We start from the raw sequence: 22,240 nt of genomic DNA, 5'->3' as shown, positions 1-22,240 counted from the left end.
GGAGGTGGTCACTTTAGTTTATATTTTCAGCTCTAGGAAATAACCAAGCGGCAACCTCCAGTCTCAAAATATGAAGCCCATTTCATTGAGCTTCCACTTGAGGCTGACTGCAGAAACGCTGGAAACCGCATAGACACATTCAAAAATAACAATCGTTGCAGCAATAATAAACATGTTTACAGCCTGGTTCAAAAAACGGCTTGGGTCTGGATAGCTCATTTCTCTATCGGCACACACTGTTCAGGCGGTGATTTTTTTTTAACGCAACAGTTCAAAAGATATTAAGATTACATGTTTTATCCATTTAAGGACATGGTTGACTTGACTGACAGGCGGACACCCTGTAACTGTTAGTGAAAAGGCTAAAGGCCCGCCTCTTTACCTCACACTAGCTCGACAGAAGTTAGGTGGAGTTCAGCATTTCCAATATGGCTGCCACCACTGATCGGCTTCAAAACAGGGCTTCAGTAACAGATGAGTGACGTCACGGATACTACGTCCATGAATTCTACAGTCTATGGAAATAACCAGTTTGGTCCAGGAGGGGTGGTGAATAGGTAGACATTTGAGAGTGCTTGGATGTATACCAGATATAGGGGATTTTTTAAAAGCAACATATACAAGCCACGCTAAGTTTCTTGTGTTAGTAACATAACCATCAGTTAACACAGCGGCTCAACTGGACATTGCACAAACATTGTCTCAATTGAACGTTCAGGCTTTTCAATGCAGCTCCTTCTGGTATTGTCTTCAAATATTCAGCGCAGTGGATGTTGTAAGAGGGCTGAACTGAAGACAGCATTTTAGGTTATGTGGTACCAAGTTAGATTTGAATAGTACAGCAGAAAGAGAGGCTGCTCTGCTGCTCAAAACAGAAGAAGGGTACGGTGCTGTTAGAATAATCAGAGCTGGAGATTTCAGTTTTTATGGCAACAGCGCATAGAGAAGGCAGAAAAGGGCTGATGGGAAAATTACTTCTAACAAGCTGCCTTCTTCTTCGGAGAAGACAAAGGCAACATGTTAAATGGGGGCACGGGTGAAAATAGCAACAACCTTTCTGTAAAATAAAGCAAAGTGTTGATAAGGGAAGTGAGCTCTTAAATTTGAGAAGAAATAGCACTGATAATACTACTGCTGGAAAATAGAGACAATCATAAAAAGAATTCCAGGGAAACACCACAGGGTGGGTGACTGAAGCCCCACCAGACAGTTAGCGAACACAGTGGTGCAGTGTACAACTACAAGTTACTACTATGTCGTAGTATAACTGGTGTACTGTGAGACTTGGAGGTAGACACTCACTTTACTTCTAGGACTAAAGCCAGAATCCCAGCAGCGATCGGAGCAGCACTGGATGTTCCTGGAAAGTGTGTGACACAGCCATCCCCCATGTTGGTCACAGTGACCTGCAGAGAGATAAAACAAAATATACTACAAGATACAGCTATGTAGATGTAAAATCAGTGCAACTGTACATTAAGTGAAAATATGGGTGCATGTGAGCTGTTCTTTCCAACTCCTTCTCTGAAACATTTTTCTGTGGGAGGTTTTTGGAAAAGAATGCAGCTTTGCAGCAAATCAGGCCAGTTAAGTTCCCACACTAGCAGTTACTGTAGAAGTATCAGTTTTTCCTCTCCATTGGAACACGCGCACACAGTTTAACAGCGATGATAATTAAAACCCAACTTCTGTCTAGCCTGACAACCTCCTAATGTGAGGTGGAGAAGGGCAGTTATCCCAGCAGACAGAGGTGACATCACACTGATAAAATTGGCCTCCTGTTCCTGCAGTTTACACTGCGTTTCTTCCTGGCTTTTTGCTGCTACCTCCGCCATCAACACCTCCGCTTCTTCTTCTCTTTGTTCAGCCACTACAGCCACGCTTTACCTCCAATTAACACTCGTTTGCGTTTGTGTGTCTGTGTTTCTATGTGTGTGTGTATGTAGGTGTGTGTGTGTGCGAGCCCAGCAGTCACCTAGGTCATTTGGCAGGCCTCTATAAATATCACACCAGTAGCTGCTCTTTAACAGGCTTCTCACAGCTCGCAAGAGCCAAAGAGCAGGGCTGCTGGCTCACACACACACACACACACACACACACACACACACACACACACACACACACACACACACACACACACACACACACACACACACACACACACACACACACACACACACACACACACACACACACACACATACACTCACACACACACACACACACACATACACTCACATATAAGACCTCATTAATGATAAACACTGTTGTTCTCTTAGATGTGTTAGGCGGTACACACATACACACACACTAACCAGAGGTCGTGAGGCTCCCATGCTGGCCCCTGTCAGAGTGACGGCCATCACACCCGGGCAGGGCTCACCGTAGTAGGTGGGCTTCCCCATATGAGAGACAGCGCCGATGGCAATGTTGTAGATGGAGTTAACATAACCGTCTGCACCGCAGTGGTCACGCATCCCTCCACCATTACCTGCCGCCCACACAAAGATGCTGCCCTTCCCACCTCTGCCCTGAGAACACAAACACAGACACGTCAGCGCGAGGGGTTGGTTTCATAAAGAAGGATTCTATCTGGCTGTCAGCTGAGCATTCTATATCTCACAAATAAAACAATAAATATCAAACATAGACGTCACAGAGGCTCAAAAATATATACTTGAGGATTCACACAAGAAAAATTGTCAAAAAGAAGAAGAACAACAATTCACATGTAAAATAAATTAGCGTGTATTTAAATCTATCCATATTATCCCCACACTCATGATTTTGTTCCTCTAATCTCAGGTCCATGGACAGTGTGGATGTCTGCTTTTCATCTGACAGACAGCAGTGTGAATTTGAAAAATAAATCTGGTGCCTTGTGGGTTCCCAGCCAAAGGGCTTTCTGTGTCAGGCCGCGCGGCCCGTCCATCTCGGCCCCGTCGTCCCGCGGGCCCCAACTGCAGACATAGATGTCGATGAAGTGGATGTTGAAGGTCAGAGATGTGGCCTCCATGGCATCAGTGACAGCGCCGGCCAACAAGCGGATACCTGGACGGATCGAAAACAACTCAGAGATTAGTGTTTGGATGAAGGCTTGGGGAATAATTAAACAGCGAAATTAACATGAACGAAAACTAGAAGGGCATTAAAGGATCTGTATGCAATATTTACGGTGCAAATGCATCAAAACACAACAACTGGCTTATGAAGGAGTCATTTTTCCTGCCTTTCTTCATTCCTCATGTGTCTGTGTTTGAGTGTCAGTTATGCCGGTTTTATCTGTTCTGTTTCTTTTTGTTTCCTCCATTATCTGCTTCTGTGATACATCTGTTTTCTTACACTGTGAGAACTCCATCACTGTCTGCCTTTTCTATCTTTCCTGATGCCTCTGTGTGTGTTAATTGTTTCAGGAAAATGTCAGGTGAGCTTTAACTAGTTTCTATAAAATAAACTTGCACAGTCATTTCTATCTTTTTGTATTTTCAATAGTAAACCTGGCTTAGCTAATGCTAGCTAAAAGACACTTTTATCTGTATTGGCTAGGTGACAAATTAATAACAGCTAGCTTTCTATACATTACAGGTTACATAGCGCTCTTTTAGCTACTCTATAGTTATAGACAGCTTATTTATCCTCATAACATTGTGTTTATGTGGGCCTTGGACACTTAGAATTGCAAAACAGGTGGATGCTTTACATGTAAAATGACTATAGCAGTTTGAGCTGCCATGCAATTCTAAATTTTGACATTATGGGATGGTGGCAAAACAACAATGACAAAGAGCTGAGGAGGTATTTTTTTCCTCAGCTGACCTCCAGGGACCCTCTAACTTAGTATTCTTTTACAGCTAAAGACAGTGACCAAGGAATCATACTTATATGCAGCAATGAAGAATAATGGATGACTTCACAGTATGTAAAACTTTGTTATTCCATAACAGGCAGAGGTTCAGGTGGTGGCAGTTTTTACCAGGAAGCAAACATACTTGGCACAGCAACAAAGAGCAAATGGACAGACGCCTAAAGTGTGAGACTCTTTGAACGACTGATAACAGCAACAGAGGAGACTGCAGTGAAGCTGCTGAGATCATGCACCAGTTTGCATTATTCTCATGGCAACTCCAGTGACATGACTCTTCTGAAGGCAAAATTGAAAACAGATTTTTAAAAAAAAAGGAACTTATAAAATCAAATATAGGAAGAAAATGTTTACCTCACAACAACAACAACATAATAATACTACTACTACTACTACTACTACTACTACTACTACTACTACTACTACTACTACTACTACTAATAATAATAATAATAATAATAATAATAGTAGTAGTAGTAGTAGTAGTAGTAGTAGTAGTAGTAGTAGTAGTAGTAATAATAATAATAATAATAATAATAATAACAATAATGAAAATAATGACAGCATTAAAATAATAATAATAATAATTAAAAAAAACACTAATAATAAAACAATAATAAAATAATAATAACAGTAATACAATAAAATAAAAGTAATAATAATAATAATCATCATCATCAGAATGGTTTTCACTCCATAAAAATAGTTATATATACAGAATATCAATGTTTAATTCAGCTCCATCCCCTCCAAGGAATAATCTTTTGGTTAACTCTCCAAATCTGTCCATGTCTAAACAAAGTCCAGTTTTCTAAATATAAATGAACTGCAGAGGGTGTTGACGTGAAATATGATTTCAAAGGCGCTTCCAATAAATAATGTCTCCCTCAAGTCAGTGTCGACATCATTTTTTTTCTTATTGTCGAAAATTATCTGCATGCCATGCATCAGCTTGTGTTACAAATGAAAACACATTTTGCGAGAGGAACATCCATTCGTAAAGCAGATTGATCTGACTTAATTTGTCTTTCTTCTCTTGAATACCATTCACTTATTGTTTACTGTCAACCAAATCAAACTAAAAGGACCTAATAAATTCACCATGATTTTCAAGTTTGTTTTCCACACAGACACGCACAGAGAGGCAGAGCTTAATCAATCCTTCTCAGTCAGATATTACCACAAGTCTCAGCAGCTCTCTCTTGTTCAACATTCACCTTTCATTCGAGCATTGCTCTTCTTCTCTTTTGTGCTAGACTCTGTTTATGAGTCAGGATAAAACAGACTCAGAAGGGTCAAATTAAACCTAACTGTCGAATGAGATTCCTGGTCTTGCTTTGCAAACATTTTTTTTTCTTTTGTCAATTGTGCATGAGCTCTGATCCGCCTCTGACAAATGAGGAAGGGGCAAGAGTTAAAGATCACAGAGCAGAGTTCAAATGTCAGAGTTCAAGGAGGGGATTCCTCTGTTTGTGCTCTGCGTCTCACGCTCATGACACCAGAGATGAAATTGGTTCAGAGGCTTCCACACCTGAGTGCAGAGGTAGATTTCACACCACGTACTACTCATTAACCTGTTTAACAGCACTCTTAGTGTTTCCTATAAAAATCTTTGATTTCACAACACAAAAAATGAGCTTTCTTCTGTAGTCGCTTCATTCATTCTTCGCGGATGTTACAGCCAACACTAAAAAAGCCATTACCAGAGCTCCCACTAAAAATGAGCTGTTAAATAGGGTCAGCACGGCTCAATAGAAACCAGTCACTGTGCTGTGTGCTGCATGCACACAAACTCAACCATCATATACACACAAAATGCACAACATTAACATGTGTGGGTGAAAAAATTAACCTGTTTTTTTATTAAATGCAGTTCATCACTGAAAACTAAAACAACATAGCGAAGATTTTAAAGAAAACCTTTACAGTAACACAGAGGAGTCCAGCTGATGAGGCTTCTTCAGGAGCAATTTCATACAACATAAGAAATGTACAATAACTGGATGAGTCTGCAGCAGACAAGGAGACAAAATGAAGCAAAAATGATGCTTGGACTTTCAACCACCAAGCCATAACATCTGAATTCAACAAAACCTTTTGATGAAGCATAATGTAGCAGGAAATATGAAGTTATGTGTATCCATTGCTGTCTGTCTTTCGCTTTGTGTGTGTGTGTGTGTGTGCGTGCGTGCGTGTGTGCATGTGTGTGCGTGCCTGTGTGTGTGTGTGTGTCTTATTTTATGGGTTTAATGTATGCATTTTAACTTGTGTGATATTCTGATATGTTGGTCCATGTTTAGTTGGTCCAACTCAGGACATATTGCTTAAATATGCTGAACGGCACTTTAATACATTTACTTGCACTTTTGTATGACTTATATGTGCTCTTTTGATGTATTGTTGTTTTCTTTGTCATGCTACCATGATGTACTGTGTCCATGAACTCTGTTTTGACCTGCTGGGGACTACAGATGACAAGTAGCCTTATGGCTAACTCTGGAATATTTGCATTGATGCAACGCTGAAATGTTCATTATTTTGCACTGTCCCTTTAAATAAATAAATAATAAATTATGTTTACAGCTAGCCGCACCAGCCATACATGAACATTGTATTTTTACTAGTCACTGCTGCTAAATAAAGGTAAAAAAAAAGCTGAGTTTAATTTTTATTTTAAAACTGTGTTCTGCAGAGTGGAACTACTTTTTAGCAAAGACCAAATCAAAATTATTGACTTAGCAATAAGCTTTTTGTACTCTCCCACAATAGGGACCACTTTGTAAGAAATTACTAGTGGCCTGCTAAAAGTGTTTTTGAAAATGCCATGTCACAGTCTTGGCCACTGCAATACACCCACAGTGCACTGCCTCCCACTGTCTAGATGAGGGTGCATTGTTTTCCTCACCTCCGATCCTGGCATTGAAGGCTATGCCCACACCGCAGTAGGAGTTGTTGGCCTCCATGGCAACTTCCCCTGCACATCGGGTACCGTGACTGAAACAGAGGGGGAGCAGGATGTTAGCATCACACTGGGACTCAATATGCAGCGATATGACTTCTTAATTTTTGTATGTACCGACCTGATCATGCCCCTAATTAAGACAATTACAAAAAAGTACACCTTGAGTTCTTGGCTGGTATATCACTGAGTAAGTGGAAACTGCAGCTCAGACCAGGCAGAGTGTTCTGCTGCTGATGTCTGAGACAGCAACACATTACTGACAAAGCACTGCAAACACTGTAATATTACTGCGTAGTTGTAATGTGCACATTTCACTAATTATCTAATTAATATTTCGTCAATTTGTGTCAGTGTAGCGAGTGAAATATCTCACTGTGGGCTTATCGGCCATTGCCTTAACTTTCCCTCTCGTTTTCTTATTGATAAACCTGTTAATCTTTCTGTTCTCACAGAAAACAACAACTTGTTTACAATAATATCAGAAACTACTAGAAATAAGTATTCATTTTTAAAACACTGTGGTTCTTAATTTCAGACAGGACACAAGCAGTGATTATATTCTTTCATCTATAGCTGGTTCAGTGATTGCACTAGCAATTTCAATAAGTTCACTGGATGATGCTGTCTAAAGCTGACTTTAACATTTATGACTGTCCATCCTGTCGGGGTTCTATTTCCCATAACTACCTGCTAACCATACATTATCCCTAACTCAACATTTGCTGTTTGGGGAGCTAGTGTTGAAAGGCAGAGGTTAACATATTTATTTCTATTTCCAAATGATATTTTTCACATTTCATGCTTTCAGAAAAAAGGCGTGTTTGAAAATTAGCCCATGTGGTTAATATGTAAGGGATAAGGTATGGTTAGCAGGTTGTTATAGGAAAAATAATCCCGACAGGGTAAGACAAGACCCCGACACCCCTGAAGGGGTTCTTTTTCCCATGTTAACTACTCTCAATCCAATACAAAAGCCTTAACTCTAAGGAAGTCAACCAGTCGACTATAGACTGTCTTATCCATTCCCTAAACACTTCATCTTGGGTTTTTTTTGGCTTCATATATACAGTCTCACTCTCCAGAAAAAAAGATGAAGATGTGGAAACACATATTACCTATTCTCCTCATTCCTGACAGGCATGGGATCATGAGACAGCCCATGCGAAGCACACAGGTCAAAACTGGCGAGGGCATCCTGTAATTCAGACAGAAAACAAATGTAACCCAGTGCAACATAATGTCAGCCTCATCTCAAAACATCAGAGTGACTTGACAGGAAATGAAGGAACCCCATGAAAAACACTTTCAGGCACTTGAATAAGTCTGTCAACATATTTCTTCTGACTGACTGCAATCACTGTCACTGAGGAGAAGCCTGTATACTATGCGGACTATGTGAGTGTTTGCGTGGTTTATGCTTGCCTCATAAAAGTGAACATGTTTGAATGACTTGTTTGCCAGTTTATATAGGCATAACGGGAGGAGGATGTCTTGGCAGCAAACAGTACAAGAGCAATTATGTATCTATCTCTCTCTCTCTCTCTCTCTTCCTCTCCAGCCAGGCTTATCCATGCCAGGCAATCTGCTCCGACGAAGAACAAGTTGGCCTGTTTGCTTCAAACTGCCTATAGGCTTATATATGACAAGGCAGGAGCAAACAACACTGCCACTCCACATATGCTTTATGGACAGACAGTATAACACCAGCCTAACAGGATTTAACAGCATTATCACAGCATGAAGATTTTATTGTCTCAGGTTTTTAGTAATAAAGATTTTGGACAATTTAAGAGAAAGTCAATGCGCAAATTTGAGTCCAATGAAAATACAGAAATCGAAATATGATTGTGTAGCTTGAAAACTGCAATCTAATAAAACAGACAGCTGAATCACAGACTAAATTGCATACCAGCCCCTTAATCTGTTGTGCGAGAGATAACGGCGCTGATGGTGTTTTAATGCCCAGTGTAAACAAGAATTGGCAGACATTTTTTTTAAATAAAATTGAAAGTCTTCTTACAAAGTTTTTCTTCAGGTCCTTGTTTGTGTGATCAATACCTGCACATTGGAAAAGAAAATGTTATTAGGGATGAACCTAAGAAAAAGAAACACAAAGAAACCTTCATTTGAATGTTTGCTGCACTGAAATGAAACCATGCCTAAGTGCACTTATTGTGTCATTATTTTCATGGAAGCCAAGTACAGTAAGAGCTATTTCCAGTCATCTGAGCTCCCAGTGTTGTAGACAGGTTATTAAAACTTTTGAGTTTTTGAGTGCCCTACTAATTGGTGTAATTAATTTGCCAAAATGTACCAGCAAAGTCGATTTCCTAAAGCAACCGTTGACAAGATTGGAGTGTAGCTGTATTAAGTTTTGCAAATGACTGATGGAGGAGTGAATGAACAAATAGGCCCAGAATAAATCTCTACACCCCCAAATCTCAGCTTTTATAGCTTTTCCCTTCCTACACTCTATACCTTTTCTAACACCATTTTTTATCCTCTCTTTCCACATCAGTTGCCTTTCTTTCACTTACCCCCTCCTGATCCTACCCCTCTCCTCAACCCAGCCACCCCCACCCCCACCACCCCGCCTCCTCCATCTCTGCTGCATCAGGGCTCCTGTGGTCTCAGCGAGAGACAAACGAATGAGGGCCCCAGGAGGGCCGCGCCTGCTCCGCCACACATCACTCACTCTCTCTCTCTCAATCACACACACACACGGGACCTGCCAGCCTTTGTCCCATGCACACACTGCCTCAGGGTTGTCATGGTAACCTGCAGACAGTTTTGCCGTTGAGGCCTGATTGTGTTGAGCTCAGGCGGGATGGAGCCCTGGGTTGGTGAATCCTCATTGGAGCATGCCATGCCATGCGGTGCCATGCCACAACAGGTAAACCTGCAGTGTTCTCTTCATAACTACTGATGCTTTATTCCCTACCTCACCCACCAAGATGCTGTTACCACAGACACGTTGTAGTTTGCAAAAAGCTTCATTGTGTTTGTTACACAAAATCTGAAATTATTCTTTATTCCTCAATTGGAAGTGGCAACTTCCAGCCACGAGATTGGAAGCAAATGCAGAAGTGTCAAAAACTGCAGTTTCTCAAGTGTCCACTTGAGGGTGGCTCTGGAAGTACCGAAAACCACGCTATTCAAAAAGCTGATCTTTCAGAAAAAAACATGTTTACAGCCTGGTACAAAAAACAAGTGTAGTCTGGATCGCTCATTTCTTGATCGGCACACTCTGTACGGGGGTGATTTTTTTCAGAATGCAGCTGTTTGGAAGATATTTAGATTACGAGTTTTCCATCATGAGAGGCACAGCTGACTTGATTGACAGTTGGGTACACTGTCGCTGTTGGCTAGGACCGCAAAGCCCGCCTCTTTACATCACACTTGCTCGACAGAGGTTAGGTTGAGTTCAGCATTTCCAATATGGCTCTCGCTGACGATTGGCTTCAAAACAGCGCTTCAGAAACAGATGGGTGATGTCACGGATACTACGCCCATTTATTATACAGTCACTGTTTAATACATTTTACCCACTTTTATCCACATTCAAATGCCAAGTCCCTAATTCAGTGCTTCAGTCAGTGCAGTTGCTGATATTTCGATTGTTGGTCAGGTAGAGGGGGACTGGTCTAGACAAATGGTGTCACCATCCCTCTCTCTTTTACAACTCTACCTTTTAACAGTTAACAAGAATAACTCATAAATTGAAGACCAAAGTCCAAATCTCTACTACACACTTTAACAAACTTTTTAACAAACGGCTTATTGTCAAATGGGCTTTATTCAAGAATTTAAATATGCCAACGGTAGAGTTTCACCAACACAGCTTGTTAACTACATGTGGCACCAAGTAGGATCCACTTTAAGTTGTGATGAGAGGAAATTAGAAAATAATGAGCTTTGTATATCAGTTTCATTCCTTCAAAACCTTTTCCATGGTCTTCATCATCAAGCACAGGGAGCAGAAAAGCAAAAAAACAAACTGAGAGAATGCCTCGTAAACTGACAAATTTGTCAATTTTTATAAATTTTTAGTTTGAATTTCTCAAGGGAATCAGAGAGAAAGCTCTCTGGCCATCTTTCCTACTTGCCTTAGCCAAGTTGGATTCCATGCTGAACACAAGGCCAAGAAGGCTGCTGAATAGGTTTTCTGTACTCTCATAAAGTTTGATGTGTGCTGAGTGATGCCCTGTTTTGGCAAACATTAGGTCTTCATATGGAATTTATGTGATATACCAAAAGTTCTAAAATGTCAGAGAAAATACACCCCACATGCTGATGTTTTTTTTTTTGTTTCCTTCAGATTTATAGTACAGCTCAGCTTGAATTTCATCTCTTAAACATCTTATCTCATAGTCATAAATCAGGGACAACTTTTCAACTTCTAACAAGCCAGAGTTCAAACCTTAACACGAGACACCTTTACCGCCCATCTAGTGCATCACCTTGGATCCAATTCTACAAAAATGATTCTGTGTTTTTTGTGTGTTTTAAATAACTGCTTGTGGACACTGCTGTAAAAAGATTTCGTGTTTCAACCTAATAAAGACAAAGAAACCTTAGCATTCTTAATATTCTTCTATTTGTGAGTGTATGTGTCAGAAGCTGACAAATAGAAATTCAAAAAGAGTCACAGTAGTGATTAAAAAGTGACACCATCACTTTTCTGTTTGTGATATCTTTGGGAATTATCTTTAAGCTGCTAAGGAGGGAACAAAGCCACAATAAGCAGGACTCACAGAGTCTCCTGCCTGTACTCTGCACGGATTTTGTCCATCCATATTTCTATGTTTTTTGTGGAAGGACCAAACATTGCACTACTACCACCTAAAATCATGGTGGCAATGTTGAGCAGTGTGGCCAACAACTCAAGCCAAATCAGTAAAACACAACAAAGAAGAATGCTTAGGCTGAACTTTTTGTGGAAAGACTGTAGGAGTTGGTTTGAAACTATAGACATGTATATGATGCTACTTTGCCCAAGAACAGGGACAGACATCTACAACAGAACAGCTGGGAGCTGAATGTCAGTTGGACTGGTTTGTTCAAGCCCTTTTGTGGATATATTTTTAACATTAATATTAACACAAAGGGCATGTGGAAGTATATGGGTGGTGACATTATGGTTTCAAACATACGTATCTATTTTCATACGTAAATTAAATATTAATGAGTCTTCAGACTACGTGTGTGTTTAACCTGTACTGTTAGCAGTGTTGGACGTATTGATTGGAAGCTGTCTTGTTAGTTGGTGTGATTTTAGGCAATGGAAGGTACAGCAGGTTGATTATACTGTACATGATATTTCATGACAGGTAGTAGTTAAAGCTAGGGTTGGTAGTCCCGGAAAACCAGCATGAATTTGAATGTAGCTTTTTCCTCATGACTCCGTCTAACCCCTCCCCTCCTCCCTCGGAGCTCCTCCAAAACGACGCCCCCCCCCCCCCTCACATGCACGAGCGCCGCTGATTCTCGACCATATGATGGTGACTGATTCAAAACCGGTCCTCATCAAAACATTCTCATAGTGAAAGTTAAAAAACACAAACAAACATGGCTGCTGTTAGTACTCACAACTGTCATTCTAGCATTATCCAGTTGTACCGGTGACACGACATCAGGAGAAAAGTTATAACACATATATAATACTGTAACAGATCTACTGTTTGTTAAACCTGTTCAGTGTAGATGTTCTTAATTCCTACAGTGTTGACGGTCAGTGAAGGCATCAGGAGAGGTGTAGAGTGTGCGAGTGGGAGAGAGGAGAGGAGAAGTTTTTCATTCATTCAAACTTTGATTGTTGTTTTGTTGGTTGGCGTGATCACGGCCGACAGTGACCGGTTATTAAAACTCAACGTGTTCACGAATCGGCTCGTCATCACTACAGCGTCCGGACGGACGCTACAATAAATATATATTTTCTGTAGGACTTACTGAACGTCATTAATTATTCTGCTTGTTGGTGAGAGCTTTTTAGACTCTGATCCGGACTACAGTCCTGAGCAAAGCACCTCATCGGGTCAGAGGGGACAGGCCCGAGGACGAGCGAGAGGGGCAGTAAATAGAGTCAGGGGAAGTAGAGGCAGGAGACGGGGACTCCGAGGAGTGCACGCTGGGGAAATGTACGCGCAGGAGGAGGGCAGAACGGCTGGACGGGATTTGATTGGTTTAAAATTTGGGGAGCCAAAAAACGGTGATTGGTTGGTGTTTTCCCAGGTTTACTCCGGCTGTAGATAGCAGTTCTTTTTCACTCTTTTTTAAGAACACATCATGTAATGATTACCATCAGGACATAAAGATCATTTTAACCAGTATGACAAAAAGTGTATCTAAATCTGACTACCAACCCCAGCTTTAAACTAAGCTTTTAGTTTATGTGGCTCAGTGGTTGAGTTGGTCATCTCTCATTTTGAAGGGAACTCAATCCCAGGTCCAACTGTTCATTAGCGAAGTATCCTTGGGCAGGACACTTAACCCCAAAATGCCCACAGTGGCTTTGTCAACAGTGTGTGAATGGGATTAGTAAATACTAATGGGCACTGTACACAGCAGCCTCTACCATCATTATATGACTGTGGTGTGAATGGGTGAAAGTGACATGTAATGTAAAAGAGCTTTGCATGGTGAGGACACTAGAGGAAGCAATATACTGTATACACAATCCATTCACCATTTATTACAGCAGATGGAAGGCTGGTTACCAAGGTCACATAATGGTTTTGTATGATTACATTTTAACACATTGCAAAACAAAGGATAGAATCCCAGGATTGTTCTACAGTCACATCAATTTTGGTCAATATTTAGCTGTTTTTGCCACATACAATTCAACAAAACAAAACAAAAGGGTCTAAGTAGTGATCCTTGTGGTACTCCAGGGTGATCAGCTTTGAAGTAAGATAACTAGTGGAGGTAAAACAAAAAAATGTTTAAAACAGAACCAGCACCAGGACAGGATGCCAGCAAGGAGCCTGAACACAAGTGGTTAGCATTTAGTGATTAGCACTCATAGAATAAGAATTACACTTGGAAAGATAAGTGTTCATTCAAAGGTTATGTGGGATCTAGATGAAAGGAGGTTTCAGCACATAAGTAGGAGCAAAATCAAAAAGGAAATTAAAAAAAAATGTAATTGATGGAGAAGTTTGAAGATCATTTTCTGAAATATATACGTCTTCTGATCTGGTGAGTTGTTGCTGTATTACATGCCTGAGGACCGATATCTCCATGGGTTTAGTATCTGTGTACTTCTCTGTGAAGCACATAAGTGTCTTTATAGCACGACTGACACATGACAGTGTGAGCACATGAATGCAAAGAGCCAGAGAGTCAAAAGGGTTAATTTGTGCATCAAGATACAGCACCATCAAGCATTTATAAGGATGATATGAGTGGAAAAAGTATTCAGTCAGGTGCATTCACTTAGGTAACACCACTGGGACCATATATACAGCCATAAACACACTCCAACACAATCCGAGGTCTTCTGAGTGTGAAAGTAGAAAGCAACGTCCCACAGTTAGATGAAACACTGTAGGTGGTGGAGCCAATGCAAAACCTTCCATGAATACAAATGCTTTGAACCTGGCTGACCCAGTCTAGATTGTGATTGTGCAGGTGTGTGTGCGCCTGCGTTTGCTGCTCTGCATGTGTGTCAGCATTCAGCAGCAGCAGCTGCACTCTATCTCCTTGCTCCTGCAGCATTCACACTGGTCCTCAGGGTCAAACACACACACAAATCAGACACAGAGATGTGTCGGAGGCCATTTTGAGCCGACGGTGAGTCGTGCCTGAGCCGCTGCTGAGAAAATGAGCCGACATCACTTCAGAGGAGGCCCCCACTACACCTGGGGCCCCCTGGCTTTTTCTTGTCGCTTAGCTCCCCTCTTCAGGAGTTACTGTACTGAAAAATAGCAAAAGTCAACAGGCTGCCTGCGCCACTGACAGGTGAAAAGACGAAGGGCTCTGACACATGGGGAGGGTAAGCTATTTAAAACTGATTCAGATTTTTCTGTAATGAAGCTATACACTGCTGATCATTTCTGTTTGTAGGTGTGAAAAGAAAAGGAAAGGTGCGTAAGTGTGTGTGCAGAGACACAGGGGTGTGTATCACCACCCGCCAAGGGTGAGACTTCCTGGCCCTACACCTCCATCTCATTAATCAGCTCGGTATTTAAGAAGGGCTGGAGTGGACACTTGCCTGTAATTAGCTGGCTTTGTCAAGGATGTGTGTGTGTGTGTGTGTGTGTGTGTGTGTGTGTGTGTGTGTGTGTGTGTGTGTGTTAAAAAAGTGAAAGGCAGTGAGAGATCTTGGGGGAAAGACAGTTTGATGAGTGATACAGGGTGGAAGGTTTGAGTTGGAAGGATGTGGAAGGAGCGTGGGTGATGGAAAGCCTGGCACAGGGAGGAAAGAAGAAGAGGACATGAGTGAAAGACAGAGGAGACAAGTTGGAGGAAGACAAGGAAAGGAGAAAGGGACTGTTTAGAGTAGTGGGGGAGGTGAGAAAAAAAAGATGAAACGAGAAATGAAAGGAGGCAGATAAGAGGAGACTGAAGGGAAATGACAGCAAGGATAAGATGCAAGGAGAGACAGGGACAGCGCAGGGGGGAGGAGGGGATGGAAAAGAGGTTGACTTCTAAAGTGGGACATTAGTATTCAAGCGGCACGCATCCACTGCCCCCTCACCACACCCCGCTGCCCCGTCTGCCCAGCGGCCAGCTCTCCTTCTGAGGTAGACCCAGACACGGAGCTGGAGGTGGCAGAGGAAGTGTGTGCGTGTGCGTGTCTGTGTATGTGTGTGTGGATCTAAGTCGGTAACAAAGTGTGCCGTTTCTTTCAATGGAGATCTCCACTTTAGAGAATGATCTTCATTTCTACATGTTGTGTGGGTTTTCAGCTGTTATTACCTTGAAATTGACAATCACGGATAAGTCTTGCATGAAAGTTTAATATTTTCAGTCACTGGGGATGGTTTTGAATTTCATGTTACTCAACACAAGTGCAAATCTGTGAAGTACCACACGCCTACATGCACCGATAGTGATCCAAGAATGGTAGACATACAGTAGAGCTACAGGACGGAAGTGAGAGAAAACTGTAAGACTAACTCTTCTGGCACCAGCACACCAAATTACTGCATCAAAAGTGAGTAATACAGGAGGGGGGCAGTGTGGCATAAAATGACTTCTCTTGATGCCATCCGAACTGGTTGGTAGGGTTTAAAGCTCAGTCATTAATAATGTAGGCAGAGTATTCTCAAATGAAATAGATAAAAACAAAACATAAGGGCTGTCCAAAAATTTTAAGGATCCTAGCCAAGATCTTCAAAACACCGAGATTAGGAATGCTTACTATGTCAAAAAGACTCTTATTTATTTTCTTTAATTTCTTTAAAATAAAGACACTTGAAACATGATTGTAGAACCATATCTGTTTGTCCATGTATGACAACTTTGTTCAATTATTAACTAGCTAGTCTTAATACTTACAATAAACACAATAAATACAACTTCATGAACACATTCATTGAACCAATTCCACTAAAATACAAATATGTTTCCTACTTCTCAGACTACAGCTCTAATAAACAGAGAGTGTCACATGTTCTTAGGAGTATCTGGTCAATATCGTCCATTCTGGTTTAACAGCATATCAATACAGAACTCGCATGCAGTGCTTTTTTTCTCTTGTATTATTTGTTCTGTCTTCAAAACTCTTTAGACATTTAAGGTTACATATCACGCTTTTTTTATCAATATATATTGGTCTAAGAGGTCCCCAAAACATGTCTTTAAAGTTTATGCTCAAAAAAACACTTTGAAATCAGATTTTGGTCTGCCTGAAAAGCCCTCTTCGTCAGTCCTCCTCAGAACACTCTGTTTTCCCTCTGACCACGCCCCCTCAGGAAGTGGATGTGCCTCGGCTGTCCAGCACGTTGATCTAATGTTTACATGTTGGCTGAATATACACGGCTGCTCAGAGATCACGTTACTTCAACCCTCTGAATCTGATCCTGACGGAGAGGCGCCTGTAGCAGGACCTTTCTGAAGGATTGGTCACAGATTTAGTGTTTCTTGTTGTTTTATTTATCAGTATGTCGACGTGTGTCTTGGTACACAGCTACAAACATGTAGCTATGTGGCTATGCTAACTAGCGCTAGCACTTATCCATGATAAATAAAAATCATCCACTAGATCTTCAAATCTGCAGACGTGGGGAGTAAAACCGACCTCTGCCAGAAAGGCAGCAGGACCTTTCTGAAGGATTGGTCACAGATTCTGTGTTACTTGTTGTTTTATTTGTCAGTATGTCGACGTGTGTCTTGGTACACAGCTACAGCTACGACATGTAGCTATGCTAACTAGCGCTAGCACTTATCCATGATAAATAAAAATCCTCCACTAGATCTTCAAATCTGCAGACGTGGGGAGTAAAACCGACCTTTGTGTTTATTAAGACAGCCTACAACTAGCATGTCTCCCTCCTAAGCTCCTTGTTAGCACACATTTGTGCAGGTAATGAAAAACAGGGGGGGGGGATTCAGAAATATTTTATACAGTCTATGGGCTGAACAAGCTCCGAGCTCTGACTCCGTGACAGACCGGATATTGTTGTTACGTAACAAAAACACAGAAGTCTGAAACGGCTCGTTTCACACACATTTACAGAAAGGTGGAGAAATCAAAACAGGGGCAGAATGGATTTTTTTCATTCTCGGGGGGTTTGTAGACATGCCAGGGACACATATTTCAGGTAGAGAACCATTAAAAAGTCCATTTTGCATGATATGTCAGCTTTAAAGTCTGCTTGTTTGGGTGAACAGTGTTCTAGAAGAAAATTAAAATGAATACTGTACTGTAAAACTTGAATGAGTCTTTTATTATACAGTGGTGTGTGGCATTTCAACAAAAAATAAAGTTTTGAGATATTCGACATTATTTAGAATACAAGGTTTCATTTTTCTGTAGATTTGAAAAGTTTTGCCTTTTTTAAGTTGTTTAGAGTGTCAAAGAGAGAGGTGTGCTTTGAGACAACGTGTAAACAGTTGAGAAGAACTACAGATTCTTTCTGGCTCTCTGCTTCAGCCTATATAAGTTCATTTTCTTCCTTCTAAGCTCCTTCTCTGGTCCCCTCCACTGCTTTGCTCTCATTTGACTAATTATATTCCCAGTGAACGGTGTTGACAAATTCATTTTGAAATCCATTAGTCCCATGGCGTTGTTTAAACAATGTGCACGTTGTTGTCCATTGCTGTAATACCCCTGATTCACATTCTAATAGCCGTCTGATAAATCAGGTTATCTGCGACACCTTCTACACGCCGTGAAGAGCGGAAATTAGAGAATTATTAACTATCCGTGGTGCTCTGTCGTGTTTGGGTGTGTTAGGAACAGAGGAGAGGAGATGACAGAGCGAAGGAGGGAGGGAGAGAGAAAGAGAGAGAAAGGGGAGACACTGTTGAAGAAAGAGCAGAGAAATTAGAGGGATGTGTGAGGTTAAAAAGACACCAGAGGGAAAAACAGAGTAAGAAAGAGATAATAAGGAACACGAAGAGCCGCAGGACAAAATGACAGTAAATCTAGATGAGACTAAGACAAACATTAAAGAAGAGGGACTGAGGGCAGAGAATAGAGGAACATACTGTACAGCAGGAAAACAGGTAGAGGGAGAGTTTAAAACCAGAGCGTGCTTAACAATCTTTTTCAAACCCCCAAACCCCTCAATCACTTTATCCTTGTTGTTTCAATGAGTCATATCTTACAGAAATGTTGTGTTGCAGAAACTGGACCCAAAATGACTCAGTTAGTTTTCATTGTAGGGGCAGAAAATTAAGGTATTTCAAAAATCCTGAGGCAACAAATGGCAAGTATTTCAACATATGTGTAATTTACAGTCCAATAATTATTATATTTTTATTATTTTAAAGTGCCAGCTAATGTTGTCCATCTGTCGATTCTTTAAACTGAGGCATGCACAAAGACCTTGGTTTCAAAAATTCTGTTGCACAATGTCAGACATAAAACTAATCAGATACCTTGCACAGGGCCACTGCAGCAGGTAAAATATGCATATGATACAGTAGAGTAGTGGTGGTTTTATAACCAAAAACAATTTTCAGTATATCCAAAGTTTAGTGCTTACCTAAAAGAAAAGGTCTTGGTATTTTCCCAAAGTTTTGCTTTTTTGTTCTTTGTATATTTTTTATCATTTGATCATCATATTTGTCTTATCTTGTATTTACTTGATATGGCAAAGCCAGTTGTATAACTTATAAACCTATCTTTATGCTGTTTTTATATCACTTCACTGCATCATGGCCTATATTTAATATAACAACTGATGCATCAAATGACTTATGTCCATTAAGAAATCATGCTCAGTGTTGGCCATGATGCTGAGTGACAAAGAGGTTGTTTAGGTGTTCTTTCTGAGGTGAGTGCCTTTATGTAACATTTAAAGTACTTTCAAGAGACTTTTTTATTCCAAGTCCACAACAGGGCAGAAGCTCAGCCATCAGCACACCTTTAAACTTCTCTATTGATCCTTCTACAGCGTAACATTGGTCTGTGATTTCACATTGTGTCACAGCATTGCGGGATGAGAAGTAAACACACGGCAGAGGCTCAACACACACACACACACACACACACACACACACACACACACACACACACACACACACACACACACACACACACACACACACACACACACACACACACACACACACACACACACACACACACACACACACACACAGTGCTGTTTTGCCCACAGTTGGCTTTTTCATATTGCCAGTTGAAGTTGGAATATTAACGCCCTTGCTGCTTGCCTTCAATATGAGTATCAGAGAGGTGTGACAATGGCGGGACAAAGTTGTCCTACTAATGTGCTGGCATTGGTGGAAGTGACAGAGGATAACAGGGGCTATCAAAACTAGCAAACCATCCAACTATCAATCGACTCATCCATCCATTTATCCATCTATTCATCTATCTGTACATCCTTTCAACCATCCACCCATCCATCTAGCCATCCATCCATCCATCCAAATGCATCCATCAAGATCCATCCATCCATCCATCCACCCATCCATCCATCCATCCATCCATTCATCCATCTAGCCATCCATCAAACCATTCAACCATCTATCTATCCATCCAACCATCCATCCATTCACATCAGTACATCCATTAATTCATCTATCCATCCATCCATTCAACCATCCATCCTTCCATCCTTCCAACCATCCACCTATCCAGCCAGCCAGCTGTCAATCCGTCTGTCCATCCGTCCGTCAGTCCGTCCGTCCGTCAGTCCATCCATCTATCCATCTATCCACATCAATACATCCAGCCGTCTTTCCGTCCGTCCGTCCGTCCGTTCGTTCCTCCATCCATCCATCCATCCATCCATCCATCCATCCATCCATCCAACCAAACATCCATCCATCCATCCGTCTATCCACATCAATACATCCATTAATCCAAACATACATCTACGTCCATCCATCCATCCATCCATCCATCCATGCATCCATCCATCCATCCATCCAACCAAACATCCATCCATCCATCCGTCTATCCACATCAATACATCCATTAATCCAAACATACATCTACGTCCATCCATCCATCCATCCATCCATCCATCCATCCATCCATCCATCCATCCATCCATCCATCCATCCATCCATCCAACCAAACATCCATCCATCCATCCGTCTATCCACATCAATACATCCATTAATCCAAACATACATCTACGTCCATCCATCCATCCATCCATCCATCCATCCATCCATCCATCCATCCATCCAACCATCCATCCATCAATATCCTGTTTGTGTTGCAGGGAGGGTGGTGCCTATGCCAGCTTTCATTGGGCGAGAGGCAGGGTACACCATGGACAGATCACTAGCCTATCACAAGACTAGACACATTCTCATTTACACTGACGGACAATTTAGAGTGACCAATGAATCTAACAAGCATGTTTTTGGACAGTGGGAGGAAGCCGAGAAACCTAGAGGGAACCCACACATGCAGTGAAAAACATACTAAATCCACTTGGTAAGGGATTCAAACCAGGAACTTTCTTACTGTGAGGCAACTGTGATTTTTTTCTATTGGGATGAAATCCAAACTGGGTAATCAAACTAAGTTGAACGTAAAGACAGGGGCTCATGTGTTGATGCCTCTCCATACATGTATGTCCGCCCTATATCGACTGGATCAACCTCCCTCCTCCATCTATTTCAGCAGTTCCACCTCCTACCTCCCAGTCCCCTCCATCTCTCACCAAATCTTGACTATTTCTCCGACTCCTCTGTCTCTTCCTGCTGCCCCACCACCCCTTTCTCCTCCTCCTCTTTCGTCTTCTTCTTTTTCTTCAAACCACTTGCTGAATGAAGACAGTGTGTGTTGGTGTCAGTAGCCCTGCCTGCGGTGCTCAGTGGCGAGTGTGGATTAGACACACAGTCCTGATTAGCTGCTTGTTTACCTACCAGCGCTAGCAGCACTGCGACCACGGGGCTTCAAGGGCAACACCAGAGGATCATCTCCCAACACACCCACACACACACACACACAAATCAGGAACTAGACACACTGTCTTGAGTCCTTCTTGTGTAAGAGAGTGTATGCGGCGTGTGTGCCATCATGCCCCCATTGAGTCGCCCACCATGGCACAGCACTCTTAATTAAGAGGAGTGTGTGTGTTCTGGGGGCGGAGCAGCTGGCAGGAGGCACTGGGGCTAGAGAACATCTGCAGGAGGCCGCGTTACACACTCGCCTGCACGTACACACAACACATACACACACACACACACAGCCACCTATAAACACATTCACACATGAACACTCATAACTACACACATCATTGCACTTGGCAACTCACACCCCGGAGAACGCAGAAATATACACTTGCAAGTACACAGAGAGACTCGCTGAATGCTGCCACTGCCACCATACCAGTGGGACTGTCACCATAGCAACCCAGGACTGGTCATGTCACCCTGTTTTTGTGGGATGGGTGACAGCGAGAGAAAGTGAGCGATAGGCAGGCGATAAAAAGAGCAAAAGACAAAGAGGGATACAGGCCCTCCACAAAGATCGCATGAGTTTTATTCCAAACAAAAAGGTAAAGAGAGCATGAAGAAGAGAGAAAGAGGGCAAGGAAGAGATAGAAGAGGAGGAAAGAGAGCAAGTAAGAGAAAGAAATGGAGAAAGAGAACAAGGAAGAGAGAAAATGGGAAAAAGAGAGCAAGTAAGAGAGAGAGAATGGAAACAAGAGAGCAAGGAAGAGAGAGAAAATGTGAAGAAAAGAGAGAGAATGGGAAAAGAGAGCAAGGAAGAGATAGAGAGAGTGAGAGTGAGAGAGAGAGAGAGAGAGAGAGAG

General features: G+C 41.7%; 1 protein-coding gene across 1 annotated transcript in view; it reads right to left on the bottom strand.

Annotated features, from left to right (window-relative positions):
* LOC117822427 (furin-like protease kpc-1) overlaps positions 1-22,240 on the bottom strand; it is a 232,152-nt gene that overhangs the window by 105,045 nt on the left and 104,867 nt on the right. Inside the window, exons 7-12 of the mRNA XM_034697137.1 lie at positions 8,845-8,882; positions 7,940-8,019; positions 6,768-6,856; positions 2,879-3,051; positions 2,316-2,531; positions 1,303-1,406 (exon numbers count right to left, since the gene is read on the bottom strand). Coding sequence (XP_034553028.1) covers positions 1,303-1,406; positions 2,316-2,531; positions 2,879-3,051; positions 6,768-6,856; positions 7,940-8,019; positions 8,845-8,882 — 700 coding nt within the window. The remainder of the gene's footprint in view (positions 1-1,302; positions 1,407-2,315; positions 2,532-2,878; positions 3,052-6,767; positions 6,857-7,939; positions 8,020-8,844; positions 8,883-22,240) is intronic.

The sequence above is a fragment of the Notolabrus celidotus genome, chromosome 12 (genome assembly GCF_009762535.1).
Source record: "Notolabrus celidotus isolate fNotCel1 chromosome 12, fNotCel1.pri, whole genome shotgun sequence".
Lineage (NCBI taxonomy): Eukaryota > Metazoa > Chordata > Actinopteri > Labriformes > Labridae > Notolabrus > Notolabrus celidotus.
This window is presented reverse-complemented; position numbering and strand designations above follow the sequence as displayed.